The 23290-nt window shown below is 43.3% G+C and overlaps 1 protein-coding gene across 1 annotated transcript in view; it reads right to left on the bottom strand.

Moving 5' to 3' along the window:
- Positions 1-2449: 2449 nt before the first annotated feature.
- Onecut2 (one cut homeobox 2) overlaps positions 2450-23290 on the bottom strand; it is a 43627-nt gene continuing 22786 nt past the window's right edge. Inside the window, exon 2 of the mRNA XM_051200957.1 lies at positions 2450-2811. Coding sequence (XP_051056914.1) covers positions 2525-2811 — 287 coding nt within the window. The 3' untranslated portion in view covers positions 2450-2524. The remainder of the gene's footprint in view (positions 2812-23290) is intronic.

Below are 23290 nucleotides of genomic sequence, written 5' to 3'. Positions count from 1 at the left end.
TCTGTGGCTCTGGAGAAGACTTATCACCCAGACTCCTACCCCTGACCCTTGCTCTCCTCCCCTCCCCTAATGATGAGACTCTGAACACAGAAGCAACCAACTCTAAGGGTTAAGCAAGGAACATTCAAGTGACAATAATAGTATTTCCCATACTCTGCTGAAGAGAGAGGGGAACATCGTTCAGTATCCCAACATCTCAAATTTGAAGTTCATGGAACCTTTGGGGGATTCCATGTTGAGTAGTAAGAAGCCATAAAACAAAACTAAAGGGAAGCAATAAAAATCAAACAAATGGCCCTTTCCTTTTGTTGCTCAAAGAAACAAAATCAATTACCTTTGTACAGATCAACGGCGCTATAAGTATTTTAGCCAGGTAAAAGAAGGTAATGAACTGAGACAAAAGGTGTGAGAATCCTCATCTTTGGTATTGTAGCTGTTGAGGTTTCTGTTGCTCTGTTCCATGTTCTTTTGAAAAACTGCATAGGCACAAATTAAAGACAATCTTCAACTTTAAGATTACCAAGTTGTCAAATGAAGCAGCAGCCATGGAGGCTTTTCTGGATTTTGATTCTTGTCTCAACCCTTTCTTTCAAATCTGCTTCCAAAAAAAAAAAAAAACAAAAAAACAAAAAAACCAACCAAACAAAAAAGAAGTCCCAAGAGGTCTGTTTGAACACAGTGTGTCTTCGGTGTTTTTATTCTAGCGTACTTTTCTTGTTGGTGGTGATTTCCAGTGATTGGTGGAATCATTTATTCAGTTAATGGGACAGTTCTGTTTGTTGCAGAAGTAGGTGCAGAAAAAGTTTCTTTGGTTTCAAATAAGTAATTCATACAAAAGTCAGTCTTAAGTGTCTGTAAAGAATCATTGCAGTGTTTGGCTTGCTTTGAACACCCCATGGTGCCCACCTGGGGCCATTCACTGGTAAGTATGCACATAGTGACCTTTGTAATCTCCCAGAGTTCTGTGGGCCCTCTTCCACTCGCTATGGGAAAGTGACAACCAGAGCTGGCATGATGAAGCCACTGCCTGGATGCTCGGCGAATGTCATTGACATAGCTGGTTTGCTCAGCCAGATGGTGAGCCCATGACAAGAGCCGAATGCCACTCAGAGTTACAGAGGTGTTCTGATCTCTAAAAGTAATCACAGTATTTGTAGGCTAGAAAATGGCAGGTAATAAATGTCTTTGGTTTGCAGTATTCTCTGCTTCTTTGGTGTGCTGTGTTCTTTCCAGATTCAGTCGGCTGTTTTACAAGGATGAGTCAAGGATGAAAGAGAGTTAGGAAGAGGCAACAGGATGTGGCTTATTAAACTCTTTCTTTCTAAAAAACAATAGAAACACCCCAACTAATGGGACGTCAGAGGAACAACACAAATCAGCAAGAGTGAGTATGAACTCAATGGTAGCCCTAATGCACTTAGGAGGAACTGGGTGGCTAGTAAATCAAGGACATGGTAATGATCTAAAAAAAAAAAAATCTAGATATTTTTAGATGATGTGTTTGCTCCTGTACTGTAACAGTTAAGTTGGCCTCCTGAGTGTGTATCTGCATTGTGTACAAACAGAATTTGTAACAAACTGCAAAATGTGCTTGAAGCCATATTCCCAATGATTCCCTAATGACTTCTCAACAGTAAAGGCAGATGTAAACCGCCTTGTCAAACAGGATGCATTGAAACCAGAACCTTCCTTATTTCTGTTTTATCTTCGTTGTGCTTGATACTTTGAGCTCAAGTGAACTGATTTTTTTTCCCCCAACGGATCCAAAAGACCGTATGAAATTTCCAGGAGGTAAGGAAAAGGAAAATTGTAAACTGAAATCAATGTAAAGCTTTCTAAACTATCCAGTGAGAAGATGCCTGAGTTGGAAAAAACCAGGTCCTTGGATTTTTATTGATTTTCATATTTAAAACTTGTGCTCAGTAATTACCATTCTGACTTTTTTTTTTTTTTTTTTGTAATGTTATGGCTGAGAATTTTAGCGTATTGTGATATAAAGAAGCTAAGCACTTGGGAAACAAATGAGGTCTTCCTAGTTGTTAAATTCTTTTCATAACATAGTACCTTGGAATCCTAAACTGCATGTCTTTACTCAGGCCAAATTCCCATTATCACTCATGGGCAATAAATTCAAGAGGGTGACTGGGCCTGAGTGGGATTGTTGACTCTTACAGCAATACTGAGCTTGGTTGACACTATGCTCTAATTCACTCACTCCAAGAAGGCCCCATTTGGATTTCTGGGTTGCCTAGCGTGCTCAGAGGCTACTGTCTGGTTCAAAGAAATTAATTTTCAGCGTGCACTTGGACTCCATAGCCATTTAAAACAAAAGCAAACAAAATGAACACCTGGCCTATGATTACAGCTAGAATAGAAGTTTCAAGAGAATTGTGCTTTCAAGTCACCAGTGAAGGGCCCCAGCTAAGACTCTGATGTCTTTGTTGTATCTTTGTTTTGTTTTGCTTTTTTTGGTATCTTTTGTCCTCATTTGGAGGTGACTTGTGCCCAGGTGAGAGTCTTTGAATTATGCTTTGGTACAAGTGCTGGAGGTGGATGACGAGCCCCCCGTGCTTAGGTCATCTTGCCATTTCTCCAGGCTGCGGCGCCGGGCATTCATGAAGAAGTTACTGACAGTGGTCAGCTCCAGGCCAAGTTGCTGGGAGATGGTGATCTGCATTTCTTTCGAAGGGCGCTTGTTCTCTTTGAAGATGGCAAAGAGCGTTCGTCGTTGGAGGTCTGTGAATACCAGGCGGGATTTCTTCTGGGAGTTGTTCCTGTCTTTGTTAGGTTCTTGCTCTTTGCGTTTGCACGCTTAAGGGAAAGAAAAGAAAAGGGAAAGGAGTAAGTGGTAGTATGAGGACCCAACAGGAAGGTGATCCATTGAAAACATTAATGAAATGGTATAGGGGATGGAAACTGTTAAGCTTTATTGTGTAGATTGCCCGACTGTCAATAGCAAACCAACCTAGTTTATCTCCGTAATGGAAGGCCTCAGTGAGCAAACAGAGTGGGAGAAAGGAAGCCAGAGTTGCTTTACAGTCTGGTTTGGATCTGACTCAACTTACTTTTCTCTTTTATTTCCATCCTCTGTACACACTTAATACTCTCTCTCTCTCTCTCTCTCTCTCTCTCTCTCTCTCTCTTTCTCTTTCTCTTTCTCTCTCTCTCTTTCTCTCTTTCTGTCTCAACTCTGAAGCCAGTTATGGTAAAGAAGGTGAAGGAAAAGCCCCAAATTCACCCTCTAGAACTGTTCTCAGATAAAATAAAATAATTTAAAAAAAAAAAAAAAGAACTGTTCTCAGTTAAGCTGCAATCACTTCTGGAGTTAAAGTTCACCTCTCTAAACACACACACAGGCAAGGCTTCAATTCACATAAGTCCAAAAATTGTAAACAGGATGAAGACAAGGTGAAAGCATCCTGACCCAAATGCTGTTCATCCAGACATTTAAAAAGCAAAACAACAACAACAACAAAAGTCATGGGAAGATGTCACTTTAGCCAGGTCTGTTTTGGTCACTTTAAAATGAAGCCAATATAGGAAAAAATGTGTGTGTTTGTTCAAGTGGAGGAGGTTAGGTGTAGAAAATAATCCAAAGTTGCAATGACAGCCTCTAGGCTCCTAAATATGTTTATTACTATATGCTTTGATTTAGTAGATGTGAGAAGCTACATGTGAATGACATATGTGAACAGGACATAATTTTACCCATCAGTGTCTCTCCCTTAGTCTGCAACTTCTTAGAAGGCAGTGAATAATTGTGTTTGATATTCTCCTAACTTACTCTTTGGAGCAGGGATATAGCTTACACTTGGCACAGTGGTGACAAATGGTATCTTGACTCAGGAATTGGGTCCTTCCTCTGAAACTTTCCAAACTTTCTGTACTGCTCTCAAGAATATTACCTTCCAAGCTTCTGACAAATACCTCACTGAGCTCTCAGCACTCAGTGACTTTTCTAGCCCAAAGTTCCAAAGTCTTTCCACAATTCCTCCTGAAGTATGATCTTAATATTATCAATAAAAACCAAGAGTCATATATCAGGGTAAATGCTGAAAGATCATAGAAGCAAAGGAGCAGCTACAGTCACCTCTTACCTCTCTGGATCCTGAGAGTGAAGGGACCAAGATCCTGTCTATGCCCAGCCCTCACACTTCCTGACTCTGCTCCATGTTGCCACTTCCTGTCTCTACTCTATATAGACCTCCAGACCTCTATGGTTAACTAGTGGCTAGTTCCACCCTCTGATTTCCAGGAAAACTTTATTTGTCAGAACACAAACAAAATACCCCCCCTCAAGTCACCGTGGTAAGGTCTGTCACAGCAATATCCCACTCCTGATACCAATTTGTCTTAGGCATTGTTGTAATGCTGTGATAAACACCATAACCAAAAGAAACTTTGGAAGGAATGAGTTTTATTCCACTAACAGTTCTAATTAACAGTTCATCATCAAAACTAGTGAGGACAGGAAGTCAAGCACGGTGGGATCTGCAGGCAGGAGCTGGTGCAGAGGACATGGAAGGGATGTTTCTTAGTGGCTTGCTCTTCATGGCTTGCTCAGCCTGCTTTCTCATAGCACCCAGGACCACCAACCCTGGGATGGTACTACCTACAGTGGGCTGAACCCTCCCCCCACCAATCACAAATCAAGAAAATGCCTTACAGACAGATCCTATGGAGGCACTTTCCTCAATTGAGGTTTTTTTCATTTAAGATGACTCTAGCTTGTGTCAAGTGGATATAAAACTAGCTGAGAGCCAGTACACATGGCTCTCAGAAAAGTGACTCACAAGAGCTAATAGTGAAGTTTATATAAGTCACCATGTTGGGGCATGAAAACACAGGTTACCATGATTGGGAGTGTTGCATAGCCTCAACAGTGTTATTTGGGGAAGGACAGGGAAGACAAGGTTCAGCAGCCTCCTCTACAGTCAAATTCCACTGGGTACCTCACCCCAAGGAAAGTAATCACTGCTGCTGAGTGGTGAATGGGTGCCTTTCTGCACTTCTCAACATACTAATGAATAAGTGTGCCTAGACTTTAGTTCAGACATTCCCACTTGTGCAGCATTCTTGAAGAGTTTAGGATCTGCTGTTGTGTAGATGTTTATATCTTATATACTTTTTACCACATTCGTATGCTGAGATCCTAGTCAAGGGCAACATTAGGAGTGTGGGGTTTGGGGGAGGTGACTAGTTCATGAGGGCGGAGCCTTTGTGACTACTGCCTTTATAGGAATGTTAGTGGATGCCTTCCAAATGTGGGAGGATGCACTGTGGTACCTTCATCTGTGAGCCAGAAAGCAGGCCCTTGACTTTTTCCACTTTCCAGACTCCAGAACTGACAAAAATGAACCGTTGTTACAATATAGCTCATGGTATTTTGCCATGGCAGCTGGAATGGACTCGAAGAGGATTTAACTCAAGGACAACACTCTCAAGGAAAATGCTCTGCAAACTGAACCTTCTCTCACCTAACTCGCGGATGCTATCTATGCTCCATGCAGAAACAAAAGGACTCACTCTGGAGGTAAACAAGATGTGTACCCTCCAAGGGCGGCAGGAGTGGAGGGACCTGATGGGAAACTGCTGGGGCATGGCAGTTTTGATAAATAATTTCTTCCAGACTTGTCCTTCTCTCATTAAAATAAAGAGGAGGAGGAAGAGGAGGAGGAGGGAAACAAGCAAGCAAACAAAAAGAAACAAAGAAAATGAACCATATTATCATCTGGAGGTAAATATATCCACACAAGAACTTTTCTCTTGGAGGGTTTAGCGTTTTCTCATGAGGGGAGGTTCCCTGGCAAAGTGATTTCAGACAGCAGTTACTGAGCCGTCCTGCCATACTAGCCTTGGATAGTTTCCTTGTGCACACTTCCTTGTTCACTCCCACCCCTGCCCACCCCACCAGGTTCTCATGGCTGGCTGCATTATGTGGGTTCCTGTCTGGCTGCCATAAGCACATGTCCATCTGTCATGTCATATTCCAGTCATCTATCAAAGTGATTCTGAACTTTAGGGTGTGCAGAAATCAACAGATGTGGATGCAACCCGGCTCAGGGGTGGGCTGCGATTCTGCGTTACCCATTAGCACCTAGGTGTTGCCTCAGTCTGAATTACTTGTTTTCTAAAATCTCCCAGGAGCACCTGCTACATGGAAAGCTCTGTGGCTAGAGGTGTGTGGGTTCAAATTTTGACCCCTACTTCTAAGGCTTGGGATCTCAGAGGACTTAACCTTTCAGGTCCTGTATTCTTCAACCAGATAAGGAAATCACAGTGTCCCTCTCCATGAATTGGATTACCCAGGCAACTCTGAGCTAGACACATCAGGCAGCATGATTGGGAAGAAGTGGACATCTAGATGATGAAAGTGATGGTCCTGAGGCCAAGCTTCCTCCTTTCCTCTCAGAGAAGTTATTGCAAGCACCTGTTTCGAGGGGGAGGGGCCTCTATGCAGGGCAGTACTTAGTCTTCTTTCTCCAGGGATCCTGTGGATACTATGCTATACCACTCCACTCCCCACAGGCTCTTCTGAGATGTTGGAAACTGGCCACATGCTGCCACTTCAGGTCCTCAGACCCCAGCCCTGCCCCAACCTCCTGGGGTGGAGCCTTCACTGGAGGATTTTTTTCCTTATTTAACTTTTTTATTTTAAAAAATTATTTTTCATTTTACTTACCAACCCCAGCTCCTCCTCTCTCTCCTTCTCCTGTTCCCCCCCCACCCCACAACTCTCCCCCTTCACACCTCCTATCTACTCAGAGGAGGTAAGGTTTTCCCTTAGAGAATCAACAAGCATAACAAGTTGAGGCAGGACCAAGTCCCTCCCCTCTCTATCAAGGCTGAGCAAGGTTTTCCACCACAGGGAATGGGCTCATCTGGAGGATTCTTAATAAATAGTCATGCACAATTATTACCTGGTAAAACTTGAGCAAATGGCTTTTGTAAACACTGGCTGAAGTCCTCTGTCAACTCACCCCCCTCTGGATTAATCGCCTAGCCCTCAATTTTCATACCAGTATTGATCACCCTTCAGATAAGCCTCTGTTTGTGTTTTTAGTATGGTGATTACACTGTGTGGGAGAAGTCCACACTAGTTTGTCAGATTATATTTGGTGAGATACAGACAGATAAGATAGATATTAGATTTATATACTTAGAAAAATATTAAATGCTTAAAATGTTCAGCACTGCAGAGAAACAATAGATCAATACTTTCTTCCTGTGCCTCTTCCAATTGTTTCCTAATGTCTTCAGATTACAGACCAGCACATGCAATGTTGTGGTCAATGTACACCAAGTGAAGAAGGCCAAACGAATGCTGGAGCAGGACTGAACTTGTTCAGATTGTTATTAGCTGGTAGCTGGCATCTCATGATATTTACTCACAAAGTCAGCTGGCCAGTGGTCCAGGTGTGGAGAACACGTACCTGTGGAGTGCTTAGCCATACGTGGGGCATCTATATTGTGGCCCTCCCACCCAAGGGTTGAGAAACATAATAGAAACATTCTAAGAGCCAGAGATTGGGGAAGAGTGTGGCAAAACAGTGTCTCTGAACAGGAGAAGACCACTGTCCTCATGAGCTCACAAAAGCTGTAGGTGCCTGCACAAGCTCAAGCCAATCAACATGCCAGCGTAGCTGCGACGAGGGCTTTCGAGCCTCATCCTAAGCTGAGGTGCTACGAACGGCTGATGGCTGCCAAGAAAAAAAAAATGTCAGTGAAATGACTGCTAATGATATTCATCTGTACTCATAGATTGGCGCCTAGCCCAGTTGTCATCAGAGAGGCTTCATCCAGCAACTGATGAGAGAAGACACAGAGACCTCATGGCCAAATGTTAGGTGGAGCTTGGGGAACCCTGCGCAAGATGAGGAGGAAGGATTTGTGGGAGCCAGAGGGGTCAAGGACACCACAAGAAAACCCACAGAATTTACTAACCTGGGTTCACAGGAGACTGAAGCGACAACCAGGGAGCCTACATGGGACTGACCTAGGCTGTCTGCATGTATGTGACAGTTGTGTAGCTTGGTCTTCCTATGGGACTCCCTAACAGTGGGAGCGGGTACTGCCTCTGACTCTTGTACGAGCTTTTGGGACCCTTTACTGGGTTGCCTTGTCCAGCCTTCAACTTGATATGCCACGTTTAGTTGATATCCATGGGAGGCCTGCTCTTCTCCAAAGAGAAATGGAGGAAGAGTGGATGAGGTTATACAAGGGAGGTGCAGGGGGAGGACTGGGAGGAGAGGAAGGAGGCGAAACAGTGGTAAGGTTGTAAAACCAAACAAGCAAATTAATTAATTAGTTTATTAAATTTAAAGAAGAGTTTTCTTTAGTGGTGTGATAAGTCAACCTGCTTCAGTGATGGCCCCTCATCCATGTATCTATGGGCAGCACTGATAAGTCTCAATGAGTTATAAAAAAAATGAGGACATGAAGTTGGGGGAGACATGTGAAAGGGAGGCACCTGTAAAGAATTGGAAGTGGAGCTAGGGAAGGTATATGATTGAAATACACTGTATGGACACATTAAACTCTCAGAGAATAAATTATAATATTATGCCGAGCAAACAAAATACAAAGTCAGTGCTCAGAAACAAAAAGAAATAAAGCTTTAGCTGTTTTGAACATCTAAAAAAGAGTCAACAGATGGAATGACAGGTGGCATGAGGTTGTGAACCTCAGTATTCTTAAAACGAGTCACAGAGCCAGCTATCCCCGGAGACACAAGTAGCCTGTAAATGGTTCAGGTATTGTTAAGATAGTATACGCTATAGTCAATATGTGCCCATTTCTGAATGGCTAGGAAAATGCCAAGTAACTCCCTACAACAGAGCAATGTATCAGAGACCCCAAATAACAGCAGATGTTCACAGCCGGTGTTGATGGAGTTTGCCAAAGCCTAATGCTGGCTAGTCCTTCCCAGCTTTCAGCTACTTGAGGGGAGTTTTGCAATGGAGGGTAGGTCCAATCTCATCCTGACTAAGTGGATCTGTCCCTCTTCCTCCCTTCTCTAGGGCAAAAACAAAACAGGGAGGACATAGGTGAGTCAATGAATGTTCTCCACGCTAGTGAGGCAGGTGTGAATCAAGGAGGCTGCCAGCCAATTGTGACTGTTGCCACCCTCCGTGTGTGGAGCACAAGGAAGTTCAAAAGCTCATTTCTAACTCAGAGATGGGGTCAATCGTTTGTTTACCTACCATGAGGTGACCTACCCATGCCACCATGCCTTTTCCCCTTTTCCAGAAGAATTCCATTGACGCAACTTGGTAATTTTGGACAGAAAAGAACCCACAGATCTGTCCATAACCTGTGACTAATAACAAAGGGCAACAGCCAACTACCTTCCCACAAATGCAGGCTCATTGATAGACTGAGCTTTTAACCATTTGTTTCTAAGGGAGGTTCTGGTCCAGGAACAAACCAACTCTCCCATCTCAACATGTCAACTTGCCTTTTACCTGATCACCACTTTATTTGTCCCCTTTATGGTATTAGTAACATTAATAAGATGAAGGCACTGTAAAGCCAGGATGTGATACTTCCCCATAGAGGATCCTTTTTAACCAGGAGGTAGAGATCAATTCTCTCCAGACTCATCGTCTTTCCACAATCTCCATTCCAACTCCCTTTACAGTCTTATTTTCTTGGTGGGGGAGGGTTGCTAGAATTATGGGGTCTCAGCTATCCTCTGATACTCAGGTCTTTAGCTCTGCCCATTGGTCATCATGGGCAATATGCAGGAATGTGGTGGTCAGAGACCTGAGGCAGAATTTATTAAGCCAGAGTCATTTTGCATTTGTGGAAGACATTAGGCGTGTGTGTGTGTGTGTGTGTGTGTGTGTGTGTGTGTGTGTGTGTCTGGCTCTGAAGTCAGGTACAGGTGGGTGAGTTCATTTGGGTACCACACTTCACCTAGACTAACGATCTATCCCACAGGTTCAGTTCCTTTGGTTTTTCCAAATATCTGAACACTGTTTTGCTTTGCTTTTAATACAAGATCCATGTAGTCCTGGCTGGCCTGGAAATTGCCTGTTTCATCAAGGCTATCTTTGAACTTGTGGCAACCCTCCTCCTGGCTCTGCCTCTGCTGGAATTCTAGGCATGAGCTACCATGCCTGGTCACCTGAACATCTTTTACCTCCTGTAGCCTGGGTCTTTGTCATAGTCATAGCTCTTTAGGTTCCTTGTCTAGTCAGAGGGTGTCACTTTCATAAGGGAAGAGAGAAAGCCAGAAAAAAAATGAGAACCAACAGAATCAAAGTTAGTACCAAGATGTGCTGTTGAACTTTCTTTCCACACATTTTTTAGAGTAAGGTAAGGCAGAGGTATATCCATACCTCAAGAGGGAAAGATGCAATGCAACAGAATTCAAGCAGAGGGTTTTATTATTATTATTATTATTATTATTATTATTATTATTATTATTATTATTAAGGAAAAGGGTCATAAAAGGGTGAACGGGGAGAGAGAGACTGCTTCCAGGGACAGGAGCAGCAGGAGAGAGGAAAGAGAAGGGGAGGGAGATGGGGGTGGAAGAAAACAGACAGGCAGAGGAAAAGAGAGAGAGGGAGAAAAGGAGAGAGAGAGAGAGGTGGGCAGGGCCCTTTTAAAAGGGAACATAGTGAATGTGCACAGGTGGTTCTCTTAGTGGTTGCAGCTGAGGGCATATTCTGTCAGAACCCCAAGGGCAGTCCAGTGCAAATGCCTAAAAACTAACAACAATGGATTCCCATTTACAGTTCATAAAAGTTCAGTGACCTCTCTTTGTTGAGGGTGACAGTCAGCAAGCTCAGAAATTCCCTTCTCGACCTCCGTAGTGACTAACTCCGAGTCCCCCTGCCATTCTGCAACAGAAATTCCCCACATTCCTGGATTTTGTACCATGAATTCAGATCCCCATTGTGTGCCCTTCTTGTATTGGGCTGAGACGCTCTTTCAGCCTGGAGCTCTGAGACAGAATTATTAATATGAAATATCACCAGAATCCCTATGTGGTGGCCTCATAAAACAGGAAGAGATGGGTTTTCATCCTTCCTACACTAGCAGCTTCAGGGGATGTGTGCAGGGAGAATTCTACCTGTGAATTATTTGCTGGAGAGAGTGGCCTGAGCAAGCCCTTGGTTCCAAGCGACAGCAAGATGAATATGATTCCAGGGGATCCCAGTGTCTGCATATGATGGTTTATCCCTTCATCTCTGACCTATTTTTCTTCCAGACTTGTTTCTGCTTCCCTTCCATTCTCACTTGTTTTTTTGGGACTGTCTTGTCCATCCTTGTCCTCCAAGAACCCAGCTGTCCTTTCTGTCCCTGCAACCACACTCCCTCCTCCCACCTCATCCCCCAGCTCATGTGTCACCTCCAAGTACAACATTGCTTCCTGTGTCGATCTGGTAAAGAGTCTTCACAAATGGCTTTTTCTTTTAACCCTCTCTCCTCTGAAACCATGAGCGCATGCACCAAAGAGAGGTAGCTACAGTTTGGGATATAGTTTAAGTATATAGATGCATGGTGCTGTGTATTTAGAGGCAGGATCTAGTGGGAGGGCCTGGGATTATTAAGGGGTGCCATCAGAGTAATTAATGTCATTCTTATAGGATACCCATTGGTCTCACGCACCTCCCTCTAGCCTCCTCCCCTACTATCTGATTTCCCTTTTCGTTCTCACTTGTCATAAAGCCTTCTGCTCTATACTCCTTATTAAAGCCACAATGACACGAATACCATGTGACCAATTCTCCAGTAATGAGTTAAATGCATCCCTCTTCTTTGAGAAGTGCTCATCCTAAGGTATTTCATCATAAAAAAGAAAATAGAGGTCATCACAGAGAGCTGAGATAAGGCAAGAGAGCTCTGGCTGGGTCAGCAAAACAGTGTCAGCCAAAGATGCTCAGGGCTGGGTGAGGGGAGCTATTCTGATGGCTGGTGATGAAGGGCTGCGCTTTAGCACCATCAGGCTAGATGAAGTTTGCTCAGGCTTTGGAAACTCTACCAACAAGTCAAGGCTAGCTATACGAGGAGATGGGATGGTCCAACTCCAGCCGTACTAGATCACCCCCAGTTGACCCTGTAGCAGACTGCAGATGCTTGAGTAAGGACAGCAGAGATGGGCTAAGTGTGGCCTGGATCAGCAAAACAGCCAGGCCAACCCACAGACTCCTGACCACAGCTAAATGCTGACTTCTGCCACCTGCTTTGTGGTTATGTTATGCAACCTAATTGCGGCGAGAGACAATGGACACTAAAGCCAATGAAGACCTCTGCCTTTTTGCTCATGGAGGGGAGTCCAATGCAGGGTAAAAGCTGCATCTCAGAACTGGGCACTTCCAGTTCTTCATGGGCCACTTAGTGGCTGCATTTCCTTCAGCCTGAGTTTCTGTACTTACTGGGGACTCTACCTCTACCACCCCAGGACATTAAGAGGTTAGCTGTGGGGCTGAGGAAATGACTCAGTCAGTGAAATGCCTTCTATGCAAATGTCAGGACCTGAGTTTGGATTCCCAGACCCCAGGGGTGGGGGTGGGGGACCAAGCACATCCATGGTATCATTTACCCCACTGTTAGGAGAACAGAGACAGGAGGATCCTGGGGCTCATTGGCTAGCCAGCTTAGCTGAATCACTGAGCTCCTGATTCAGTGAGAGCCCGTCTCAAGACACAAGGTGGAGAGCAGTTGATACCTGAATTCAGCATCTAGCTTGTACACACACATGCATACATGTTCCCACATGCACATGCATACACACACACACACACACACACAAAGACACACACAAGTGATGCTTGCTGTCACATTCAGTACACAGATATTCAGTAAATGTGACTCCTGTTTCTCTTTCACAGAGAAAAAGGAATGTGGGTTCCGAAGGTGAGGTTTATTTAGAGTTCACAATCTGAAGGGCTGGAGAGAGTTCCTTGGTTAAAGGCATTTGCAGTGCTGGAAAACAGCCCATGAGAGGCCACTCATGGTGGCCTGTCACTCCAGCTCCGGGAGCTCTCTTCCAGCCTCTGTGGGGACTCCCAAAAATGTGATAGACACTCAATACAGAGACATAAACACACATTTTAAAAAAACTTTTAAAAAATTGATTCATGTTTTTAAATGATTTTCTGAACCTTACATGAACTTGCCATAGGGCTAATGGCAAATAAAAGTTTATGGTTTTGGTTTCCTTGCTTTCTCATTTAGTTCCCAACACCATGGAAAAGATAAGATGGAGGTGTACTCTATTTTTTTTTTTTTTGCCTGTGTCAGAGGGCCTAAAAGGCTCTTGACCATAGTTGTCTCCTATTACTAATTTACGCTCAAATACATTCTATGTACGATGGGTCTCATTAGCCCCTAAGAAGTAATGCAGCCACGCTCTATTCACCTTCATTCAGGAATTACTCCCCTGAAGAGTTTATTATGATCTTGCCAGGACAGAGGGTGGAGGTGGGGGAAAGAAACCATCACCGGTGTGGATCTGTCGACACCTGCAAGTCTATAGGTCTGAAGCTGGCAGGAAAATCCTTTTCCTTTTCAGCCAAAGAGCCCGAAGCTAGGGATGCTCCAAAGAGGAGGGAGAGAGTGACCTTCAGCAAGGGGGCGCATCCCAAGGGAGAGCCGGGGAGCCTGGGCTGGAAAACATCAATGGCAAAAAACCTACATGTGCCTGTGCCCTTCTCTTTGTACGTTCTACGGGCTTCCGAGAAAAGAAGCAAGGCAATTAAGTCCCTTCACTTCTGTGCTTTTAAGAGGTGACTCTCCAACACTGACAGGATAGCAAGCTAACCCTTCCTCTGAAACTAATTTGCACAGTCAAGAGAATAAAGGGGTTCCTCGAACCTGAACAAGGAAGTAAGTAGAACTCACATTTGTGTACATATTTAATGTTCAGTCAGCCATTGATGCTGGTAGGCCTTAGTCCTGCACGCTGCTTGGGACAGCAAAGGGACAGGTGCCAACACACTGCTAAAAGGACATGGGGAGAAGAGACTGATGCAGAGGAGACTTGGTCTCAGGCTCCAAAATGTCAGGCTACCAAGGGCCAGTTGAAGTCACCTGAGTGAGGGAAGGGCTTACTTCAGGCACCGGGCAGGTGGAAAATCATTATTCTATTAATTTCTGCCACCTGAATTTAAGAAACTATAAGTAGTTTTCAAGTTACTGGCTTAACAATAAGGTGGGTTACGATCCAGGTCACCATAGACATATTGCTGTGAACTTGGTTCTTGAAAGCTAAACTCATAACCACCTCAGTTCTCTCAATACCCTTGGTCAGAGTCAGATGGGAAGTATACTGGCTTTGTCTCAAAGGAGGAAGCTGGCTTTCCTTAGAAACTGTCTCTATAGAACTGACACCAACCCACTGAACCAGCCATATCTAAAAAAACCAAAAAACAAGAAAACCCCATCTACCTGGGACATGGGGTGTTCATTGTTGCTAGATTCCCTTCTTCTCACACTCTTCTAAGTGTGGGTCTAGCGAAAGCTTGACAAGAAAACCCTCAAACATTTGTCAGATTATCCCTGCCTGATGCACGAGGCACTTGAGGTGCTAGCCTCAGAACAAATGCAGCCTATTAGAGCAAATGTAAGTGGGAGGAAAGAGGAGCGAGAGAGAGAGAGAGAGAGAGAGAGAGAGAGAGAGAGAGAGAGAGAGAGAGAGAGAGAGAGAGAGAAGGAACATGGGACCTATAGAGGGGTTGGGAAGACAACTCAGTTAGGGAGATTGTGATCACCCAGTCTGTCAGCTGCTTGTCTTGCAAACATAAGAGCATGAGCCTGGCCCCTAGAACCTGCATAAAAGTAAGCAAGGCACAGTGGCACACACTTGAAATCCCAGTGCTGAGGAGGCAAAGACAGGTGCATTCCTGAGGCTTGCTGCCCAGCTGGCCTAGACTACATTTGGAATTCTAGGTCACTGGGACACCCTGTCTTAAAAACCAAGATGGATGGCACCTGAGGAATGGCACTCAAGGTTGGCCTCTGGCTCTCAAATATTTGCATACACATGAACATTCTGGAGTCTAGTTAGAAGGAATATCCTTAACTTCAGAGATTCGGGAGGCCAAAATGGCTTGGTGCTACCCACATGTCTGTGCTATGCTTTGAGCTGAGCTACTGACCCAAGACACCTTTCTTAGCATGAGGGTGTTTCTGGCCTTACCCTCTACTGCTCTTTTGGAAAATGTGGATGACAGATGATGAACTTGCTCTTTCTTCACACCCCAGATTCTCTGCTTCCGAATGAGTGCTGGGCAGGCTATCAGCAAGCTGGTTTTGATAAGCATCAAAGCAACCCTGCAATGTCCATTTCTCTTCCAACAAAAGACGGGCAGTACAGGGGCTGACCTCTGTTCCAATGCCTCGGGGACAGTCTTCGGATAAAACTAGCTTGATTTCCTGTCCTTATTTTTTATTTTTAATGCAAAGTCACTGAAAGTCTGAGACAAAAAAATGTGAGAGCCCAGCTGTCTGCCTCTTCACCAACAGGCTCCGGTGGTATTCCAGAAGGTGACTTTGTTTCGTCTGGTACTAGCCATTGACAGGTAATGGCAGAGCTTTGAGAATGCAGCTGATCCAGTAAGACAAAGGGCTATAGGCAAGTATGAAATGCTGAAAGTGGAAGAAAAGTTTCTCAAGGGATGAGCCCTCTAATTGGTTCTCTAACACCAAGCAGTCAGCCCTGAAATCATATCATTCAAGTGATGCTAAATAGACTAAGCAGGCTGTATTTATGTATTTGGGTGTGTGTGTGTCTATGTTTGTATATGTGTGTATGCTAAACAAATAAATGTTTAAAAAGATGCAGGAAAACAGGGAATACAGTAGTGCCACTGAGGCACAGTACCACTGTATATACCCACAATACTGAACTTCTATGAAAGAGGCAGGCTGGTCTTTCCAGTAGAAACACAGTTTGTATTCTCTACTTGAAAATAAAAATAACTTGAAGATGCCCTTCAAGTTACTAAGAATTGAATGAAACACAAACGCTCAGGAATTTGATACTGCCCTTAAACAGTGGGCCAGTGTGCTCTGTGATAATCTCATTGTGAACAGTCTCAGGAGGTTTACAGCATAACACAGCATGTTTGCTGGAAAAGTTACACTAATGGGTCTATAGGTGGGGAGGTGTGGATGGGGAGGTGGAGGTCTCTCCTTTCACATCTCAGTGTGTTTAAAGACAATTTCAGCACCAATGTTTCCACTTTGATGTGAATAACACAACCTCTGAGTTGAATGCACATTGCATCATATATATCAAATATGAAACATATCTATCTCTACAAAAAAAATCAGAAGGAAATGCTTTAGTAATTTTAGATGAGGCCTTCGACCCCACTACTATCCAACACTATGTTGGAAAAGTGGTCATTACAGTGAAATAAACAAACAAGCAAGCAAACAGATACAACATCGAGATTTAGAAATTAGTGAAACTGGTTGATTGCAGAAGCTGTACAGGTCCCGGATCTTTCTTTGACAGTTATTTCTATTGGCAAGAAGTCATCTATTATTGCAGCCACTCCATGAGAGGCTGTTTATAATTAGTGACATCAAAGTCAAGAGAATTAAGCAAATTACTTGCAGTCACATAGCAAGTAGCAGAGCTGGAATGAAAATTAGGGTAGCCTGCCGGATGGTGGTGGCACATGCACTCAGGAGGCAGAGGCAGGCAGATCTTCATTAGTTTGAGGTCAGCCTGGTCTACAGAGAAAGTGCCATGAGAGGCTCCAAAGGAATACAGAGAAACCCTGTCTCAAAAAAAAAAAAAAAAAAAAAACCAACAAACAAAAATTAGGGAAGTCTACAGCCAGGAATAGTGGCAGATGCCTTTAATCCCAGCACCTGGGAGGCAGAGGCAGAAGGATCTCTGTGAGTTAAGGCTAGCCTGGTATACATTTTGAGTTCCAGGAGAGACAGAGCTACAGAGAGACCATGTCTCAAAAATAAAATAAAGCTTAAGAAGGAAAAGAAGAGAAATTAGGGCAGTCTGACTCCAGACTGGTTGTATTTACAGCTGCTCTATCCTCTTTCTCCAAACAGAAGCAGGACCTTCATTACACGATAATCTCATTTTTACCTAGAAAACCCAAGAGCCCCTGAGACAGATTATTAGGACTAATAAGGAATTTCAATAGGATGACCAGTAACAATATAAACACAAAAAAATCAATACTGTACCTATATATTAAAGAAAAAACTAAGAAAGTAAACAGACTGCTAAAATTAATACAAGAATTTAAAAAATTATTAGGCAGTAGATAAAAATCAATGGTGTTTTGATATAATGATACATTTAGAATACTAAAAAGCACTATGATTCAGGGAGAGGGAGGTGGGTCCATGAGTCAAGCACTCGATGTGCAAGCATGGGGATCAGAATTCGGATCCCTAACATCCACATAAATGCCAGGTGCACGTGGTAGCCTCTTGTGAGGCAGAGACAGCGATCCCTGGAGAAAGCTGGCTAGGCAAATCAGTGAGTTCTGGATTCAGATGAGAGAACCTGCCTCAGTATATAAGGTGGGATGAACTCAAATAAGACACTCTACTTCAGCCTCCACATGCCATGCTCATACACATGCAAACATGCATATGCTCACATACCATGTACACATACACATGTCAAAACTACTATCTATAGCAATATCAAAACAAATATATAGAATCAGTCGAACACTGTGTATTGGCAAGTCTCTGGCAGAAATTTGCCGTCTCTTAGAGGAACTGTAGACGATCTAAGTAACTGGAGTGGTAGATTTGGTTCCGACAAGAGTTCAGTTCTTTCCATATTAGTTTATAAATACAATGGTACCTTTAATCAGAATTCCAGTGCCTGTTCCTTCCTCCATTCTTGACAGTCTTTGGACTTTAATCAGTTAATTCGGGAATGTACAGGAAACAATAAGGTAAAGAATGTCCAAGTTCTGAGCTCCCTGAGTCCAGTCCAAGAGAGGAAGGAGGGATTATGGGGGGGGGGTCAAGATCATGATGGGGAAACCCCATGATCTGAGCTAGTGGGAGCTCATAGACTCTGGAATGACAGCTGGGGAGCCTGCAAGGGACCAAACTAGGCCCTCTGAAAGTGGGTAACAGCTGTGTGGTGTGGCTTGGTCTGTTTGTAGGACTCCTGGCAGTGGGACCAGAATTTGTCCCTGGTGCATGAGCTGGCTTTTTGGAGCCTGTTCCCTACAGTGGGACAACTTGCTCAGCCCTGATGCAGGTGGAGGGACTTGGTCCTGCCAGGTTTAGTTGACTCCCCTTTGGAGGCCTTATCCTATCTGAGGAGTGGGAGGATGGGGGAAGGGGACCTGTAGTTGGTATGCAAAATAAATTTTAAAATTTAAATAAAAATTTAATTTTAAATGCCCAAGCTGCTCTTGACAAAGCCATATTGTACCAACTACCTGGATGTTCAGTAAGGCACATAGTGCCGCATGGCAGAAGGGAAATCATTCAGCTCTAGACCCACAGAACAGAACCAAGAGCACAGAGAAAGATTCAGACCCATGAGAACTTGATTAATGACAAAACATGCTTGCAAGCCTCCAGAGATTTTCCGATCTCACTGTGGGAACACTGGAATGACAGACTTGTGTGTGTCCCTGTACCAGCATATCTATAAATTCTGAATATTCAAACAGACCTTTATGTGCACACAGTAGGGACCTTATGTGCACACAGTAGGAACTTTACCTACTGAGTCATTTCCTGCTGCCCACCCCAGGCAAGGTGTGATTTCAATCTTTTTTTCATTTCTTACACAAAACACAGGTTCTGTACAGCTCACAGACCTTAGTGTGAACATTTAAAAAAAATGAAATGCTCAGAAAAATAATACAGGATAATATCATATAATCCTGGGGAAGATCTCTTGAGACTCAGTAAGTATTAATCCAAAAGAAAATGATCTATTAGGACCCATTAAAATTAAGAATGTCTGTTTACTGGAGACAGTAATAAGAGCAGAAAGGGAGACATGGCTATTTGCCATACATGTTATTGGCAAAGGGCTTGGAGCCAGAATATATAAAATCTACCGGAAATCAATAAGCAAAACCCAGACATCCTAATATGAAAATAGGCAAGGGACTACAGTAGGCACTTCACAGAAGACACCTGAGTTTCCAACAAGTATAAAAAGTTATAAGAAGTATTACTAATCTAGCAATACAAATTAAAATGTCAATCACACACAAACACCACAATGACAAGAAATGTGTAAGTCTTTCATCTTCAAGATCAGCAAGACTCCAGCCTGTAGGGAGCTGACTGGACTATGTTGGGAATGTACCTTTGGAGAGCTCTACAGTATCTGCTGTGGGTGAATACATGGGGGCCCCATGACTGGCAGTCTACTCTTAGACAAACTCTCCTTCGGCAGCTTGTGGCAGGCACAGGCACATGCCCCTGGGGGCCCTTACCACTACAGTTCAAGTCAGCGCCACTTCCAATTGCCACAAATGCCAGCTTGTGGCATTTCCCTGCTTGAAGCCCTTCTCTGTATGCCAGACCCTACCCCCACCCATAGACCAGACCCAAGTGCCCCTTCTGTAATTCTGCAATCAATGAATAATTAGGGTTAACAGATGAACTGGCTTCTTTGTGTAGGACATCTCTGAGAGAGGTGTGTGTGTGTGTGTGTGTGTGTGTGTGTGTGTGTGTGTGTGAATGTATGCATGCTTGTTATTTCCTTCTTCCTTTCTTAAACAAACTTTATTATTTAAAGAGGCATAAATAAAAACCACATGCCAAAACTGACCAGGCCAAAAATTTCAATTTACACAACTCAGTGAATGGCTGCAGGGTTAGAATGGGCATTCAGAACAAAGGCTGTAAAACTTCATCTTAAGTTTCACACTCAGTAGCAAATACATTTTATGCACTTAGCCACCACCAAACCCCCCAAATCCATAATGTGTGGTTTCTATGGCATGTGACAGAGTGTCACAGAAGGTCAACCTCTGCTTGCTGACACAGGGAGTGTACCTCATGAAACAACTCTCCTTGGGTTTTCTGTCATTTTCCCTCTGTTAGTGCCGTGTTCTCAACCTGTGGGTTGCGACCCCTTTGGGGGTTGATCGACCCTTTAACGGGATCACATATCAGATATCCTGCATATCAGATGTTTACATTATAATTCATAACAATAGCAAAATTGCAGTGAAGTTGCAATGAAAATAGCTTTATGGTTGAGGGTCAGCAAAACATGAGGACTGTATTAAAGGTTTGAAGCACTAGGAAGGTTGAGAACCACGGCATTAGTGTTTCGTAGAATCCCTTTTCTTTTTCTTTATTTTTTTTTAAAAACACGTTTATTTATTTATTTATTTGTTTGTTTGTTTGTTTTTTACATTTCAATCCCCGTTCCCCTTCCCTCCTCTCCTCTCACTACCCCACTTCTCCCTCCACCCATCTGCACCACAGAAAGGGTAAGGCCTCCCCTAGGAAGTCTAAGTCTGTCCCATCATTTAGTTGAGACAGGACCAAGGCACCTCTCCACCCTCACACTAGTCTGGGTAAGGTATCTCTCCATATAGAATGGGCTCCACTAAGTCCATTTATGCATTAGTGTTAGATCTTGGACCCATGGTTAGTGGCCTCATATATTGTCCCAGTCACACCACTGTCACCTATATTAAGGGAGTCTAGTTTGGTCTTATACAGGCTTCCCATTTGTCAGACTTGAGTCAGTGATCTCTCACTAGCTTGGGTCAGCTGGTTCTGTGGGTTTCCCCATCATGGTCTTGACTCCTTTGTTCATATTATCACTCTTCCCTATAGAATCCCTTTTCAAAAAGACTACCCATCCAAAACCGCACTGAAATATACACTTGTATACACTTAGGGTATACAGGCATTGGGAGTACCCAGAATCGTGGTACTGAAGATCAGAATGCAAAGCCAGCCACACTAGTTAGCACCAGGCAGTGGTGGCATACACCTTTAATCCCAGGACTCAGGAGTCAGGTGCAGATGGATCTCTGTGAGTCCAAGGCCACCCTGGGTTACTCGAGAGTAAATAAGTCTAAAAGAGAAACAGAGCTTACACCTTTAATCCTAGCACTAGGAAGGAATATAAGGAAGAAGCAAAGAGTCTCATGTAAGGTTCAGTTTCCAGTCACAGGGAAGACAGGATCTCCATTTCAGCCTTGGTAGAGGTAAGAGCTACTGGCTGGTTGCTTTGCTTTTCTGATCTTCAGGAAAGTTTTTATTAAATCATAAACAATATATCACCACATATAATGACTCTGTTTAAGACTGTGAACAAACTAAGAGTTCACTAACAGGACAATGGATTAATTGTGGCATACTGGTTTGATGGAATGGCTTTAAAAAGAAGGGATAGCTACTGCATGAAATGACATGTAACAGCATTAAAACAAAACAAAAGAACCTTGACATATAAAATATACACTTGGAAAGTCTACATCTATAAAATTATTGTTAGAACCAGTAAAGTGTCAATTATGGTGGGTAGGAACACATGCATGAGTGTTGAGTGTGGTGAGACAAGAGCAGGACCCCTAAGCTGGACTATTGAGGATGCTGCTCCTGAGAAGGAGTTTTGATAGGGAACATCATTCCCTCTAGAGAGCTGGCAATAGACAATGTGCTCTAGAATTTAAGTATGTATTTGTATGTGCTGTGTATGTTCCCTCTGATATTAAAACTTCTGTCTTGGAGGAAGCTTGTAAAGGCACAGAATATTAGAAAAAGTCAAACAACAGAGTGTCCTAAGGGGAGCTCCTGAAGTTCAGGAAGTAAACAACTCAGAGGCTTCTGGAAGTCTCTAAAACTGAACAGAAACACTAAGCTCCTCCCTTCACAAGCATAGATTAGCAACAAGGATGGCTGTGAGAGACTCTCAGATAAGCCAAACTTCCTACAAGAGGCTCCACACTGGCTAAGTTTCCTGGAAGAGGCTCAGACCAATGGAACCATCCAGAAAGGGCACTCTCCAACTTGTTGAACTGCCTGCAAGCAGTGCAGTGAGCTCCAGGTTCCCAGCTTTTGTGAGCGGCCACCCATACTGGGGTGGGTTCTTGGTGGTGTCATTGAGTCATTTCTGCTCCTATAAGTAACCCCTTACCCATATTCCTGTGAGAAACCTCAATACAGCTCATTGTTCACCAAGCTGGAATTGTGGGAGGTGGGGGCTCTTTTCTTCCGTCTGTTGTTGCTCCCTGTAAGCAGATGTTTATGTGTTTTCCCAGGAACAATGTCACACACACCAATGTGTCATGTACTTCAATCTGTATTTTACTTCACAATGCTACATTTGAAAAGGCTATAGCTTTTCTACATATCAGAACTAATCTATTAAAAATGGAACAGAAAAATGACTTCTTCGCAACTGTAATGCATGACTACTAAAGACCTTAACCAAATGGTGGAAAGGACAAATATCAAACTTTTCTTCTTGAGGAAGACATGAAGATTGGAATAAATGGGACTTTGACCTATATGCAGTCGGAAGATTAAAGTGATTTATAAATTACAGCCTGTCCTATCATTTTCTGGAAGGGTAAGGAAGGCAAAGCAAACAAAGATAGGAAGAAAAATAAGCATTGGCAAAATGAAATACCATTTTAGCAAAGGTCATTCTTCCAATCATCATGGCCTCTCACCCTCTAGAACTGTAGCTCAAATAAACTCTTCATGGCCATGGTGATTTATCACAGCAACAGAAAAGTAAGGGATGCATCAGGTTTAATAAAATGTCGTGGAACCATGTATGATGGTAGACACTTAGAATTCTACCCTACAGGCTGAAGCAGGAGGCTCTTCAGTTCAGGCCTAGCCTGAGTTATATAGAAAGTTCTAGGGTAGCCTGAACTTATCTCAAAGAATCAAAAGTAAAGTGAACAAAGCCAAGAACAACCTCAACCAAACAACCAAAACCAATTAGAATGGGAGGAAACATTTTTCAAAATACAAAGGATTTGTATGCATAATATGTGAAGGACATAGAGAGAGGTTAGTAGAGGACAAAGAAATGGGAACAGGACATTGTCAAGAGGAAATGTATATGGCAAGAAAGCATGTGAATATTTCCATATTCACCAGAAATCATGAAAAGTAGCAAATAAGCCAGAAAGAAACCACAAGTTTAACACGTTGACTATGACGAAGATAAAATGGCAGGTATGGAGAATCACCCCTTAATGTCTACCCCTGGAAGCATCTCCACACACAAAACACAAAAAGTGTTCATGCAAAGTGGTTTGTCAGATCAGTAAAAGAACTAAAGGATCAATATCTTCTCATTTAGTGTAACCTGCAATTACAATAC

The sequence above is a fragment of the Phodopus roborovskii genome, unplaced genomic scaffold, assembly GCF_943737965.1.
Source record: "Phodopus roborovskii unplaced genomic scaffold, PHOROB, whole genome shotgun sequence".
NCBI lineage: Eukaryota > Metazoa > Chordata > Mammalia > Rodentia > Cricetidae > Phodopus > Phodopus roborovskii.
Note: the sequence above shows the minus strand (reverse complement) of the source record. Positions and strands in the feature narration are given on the sequence as shown.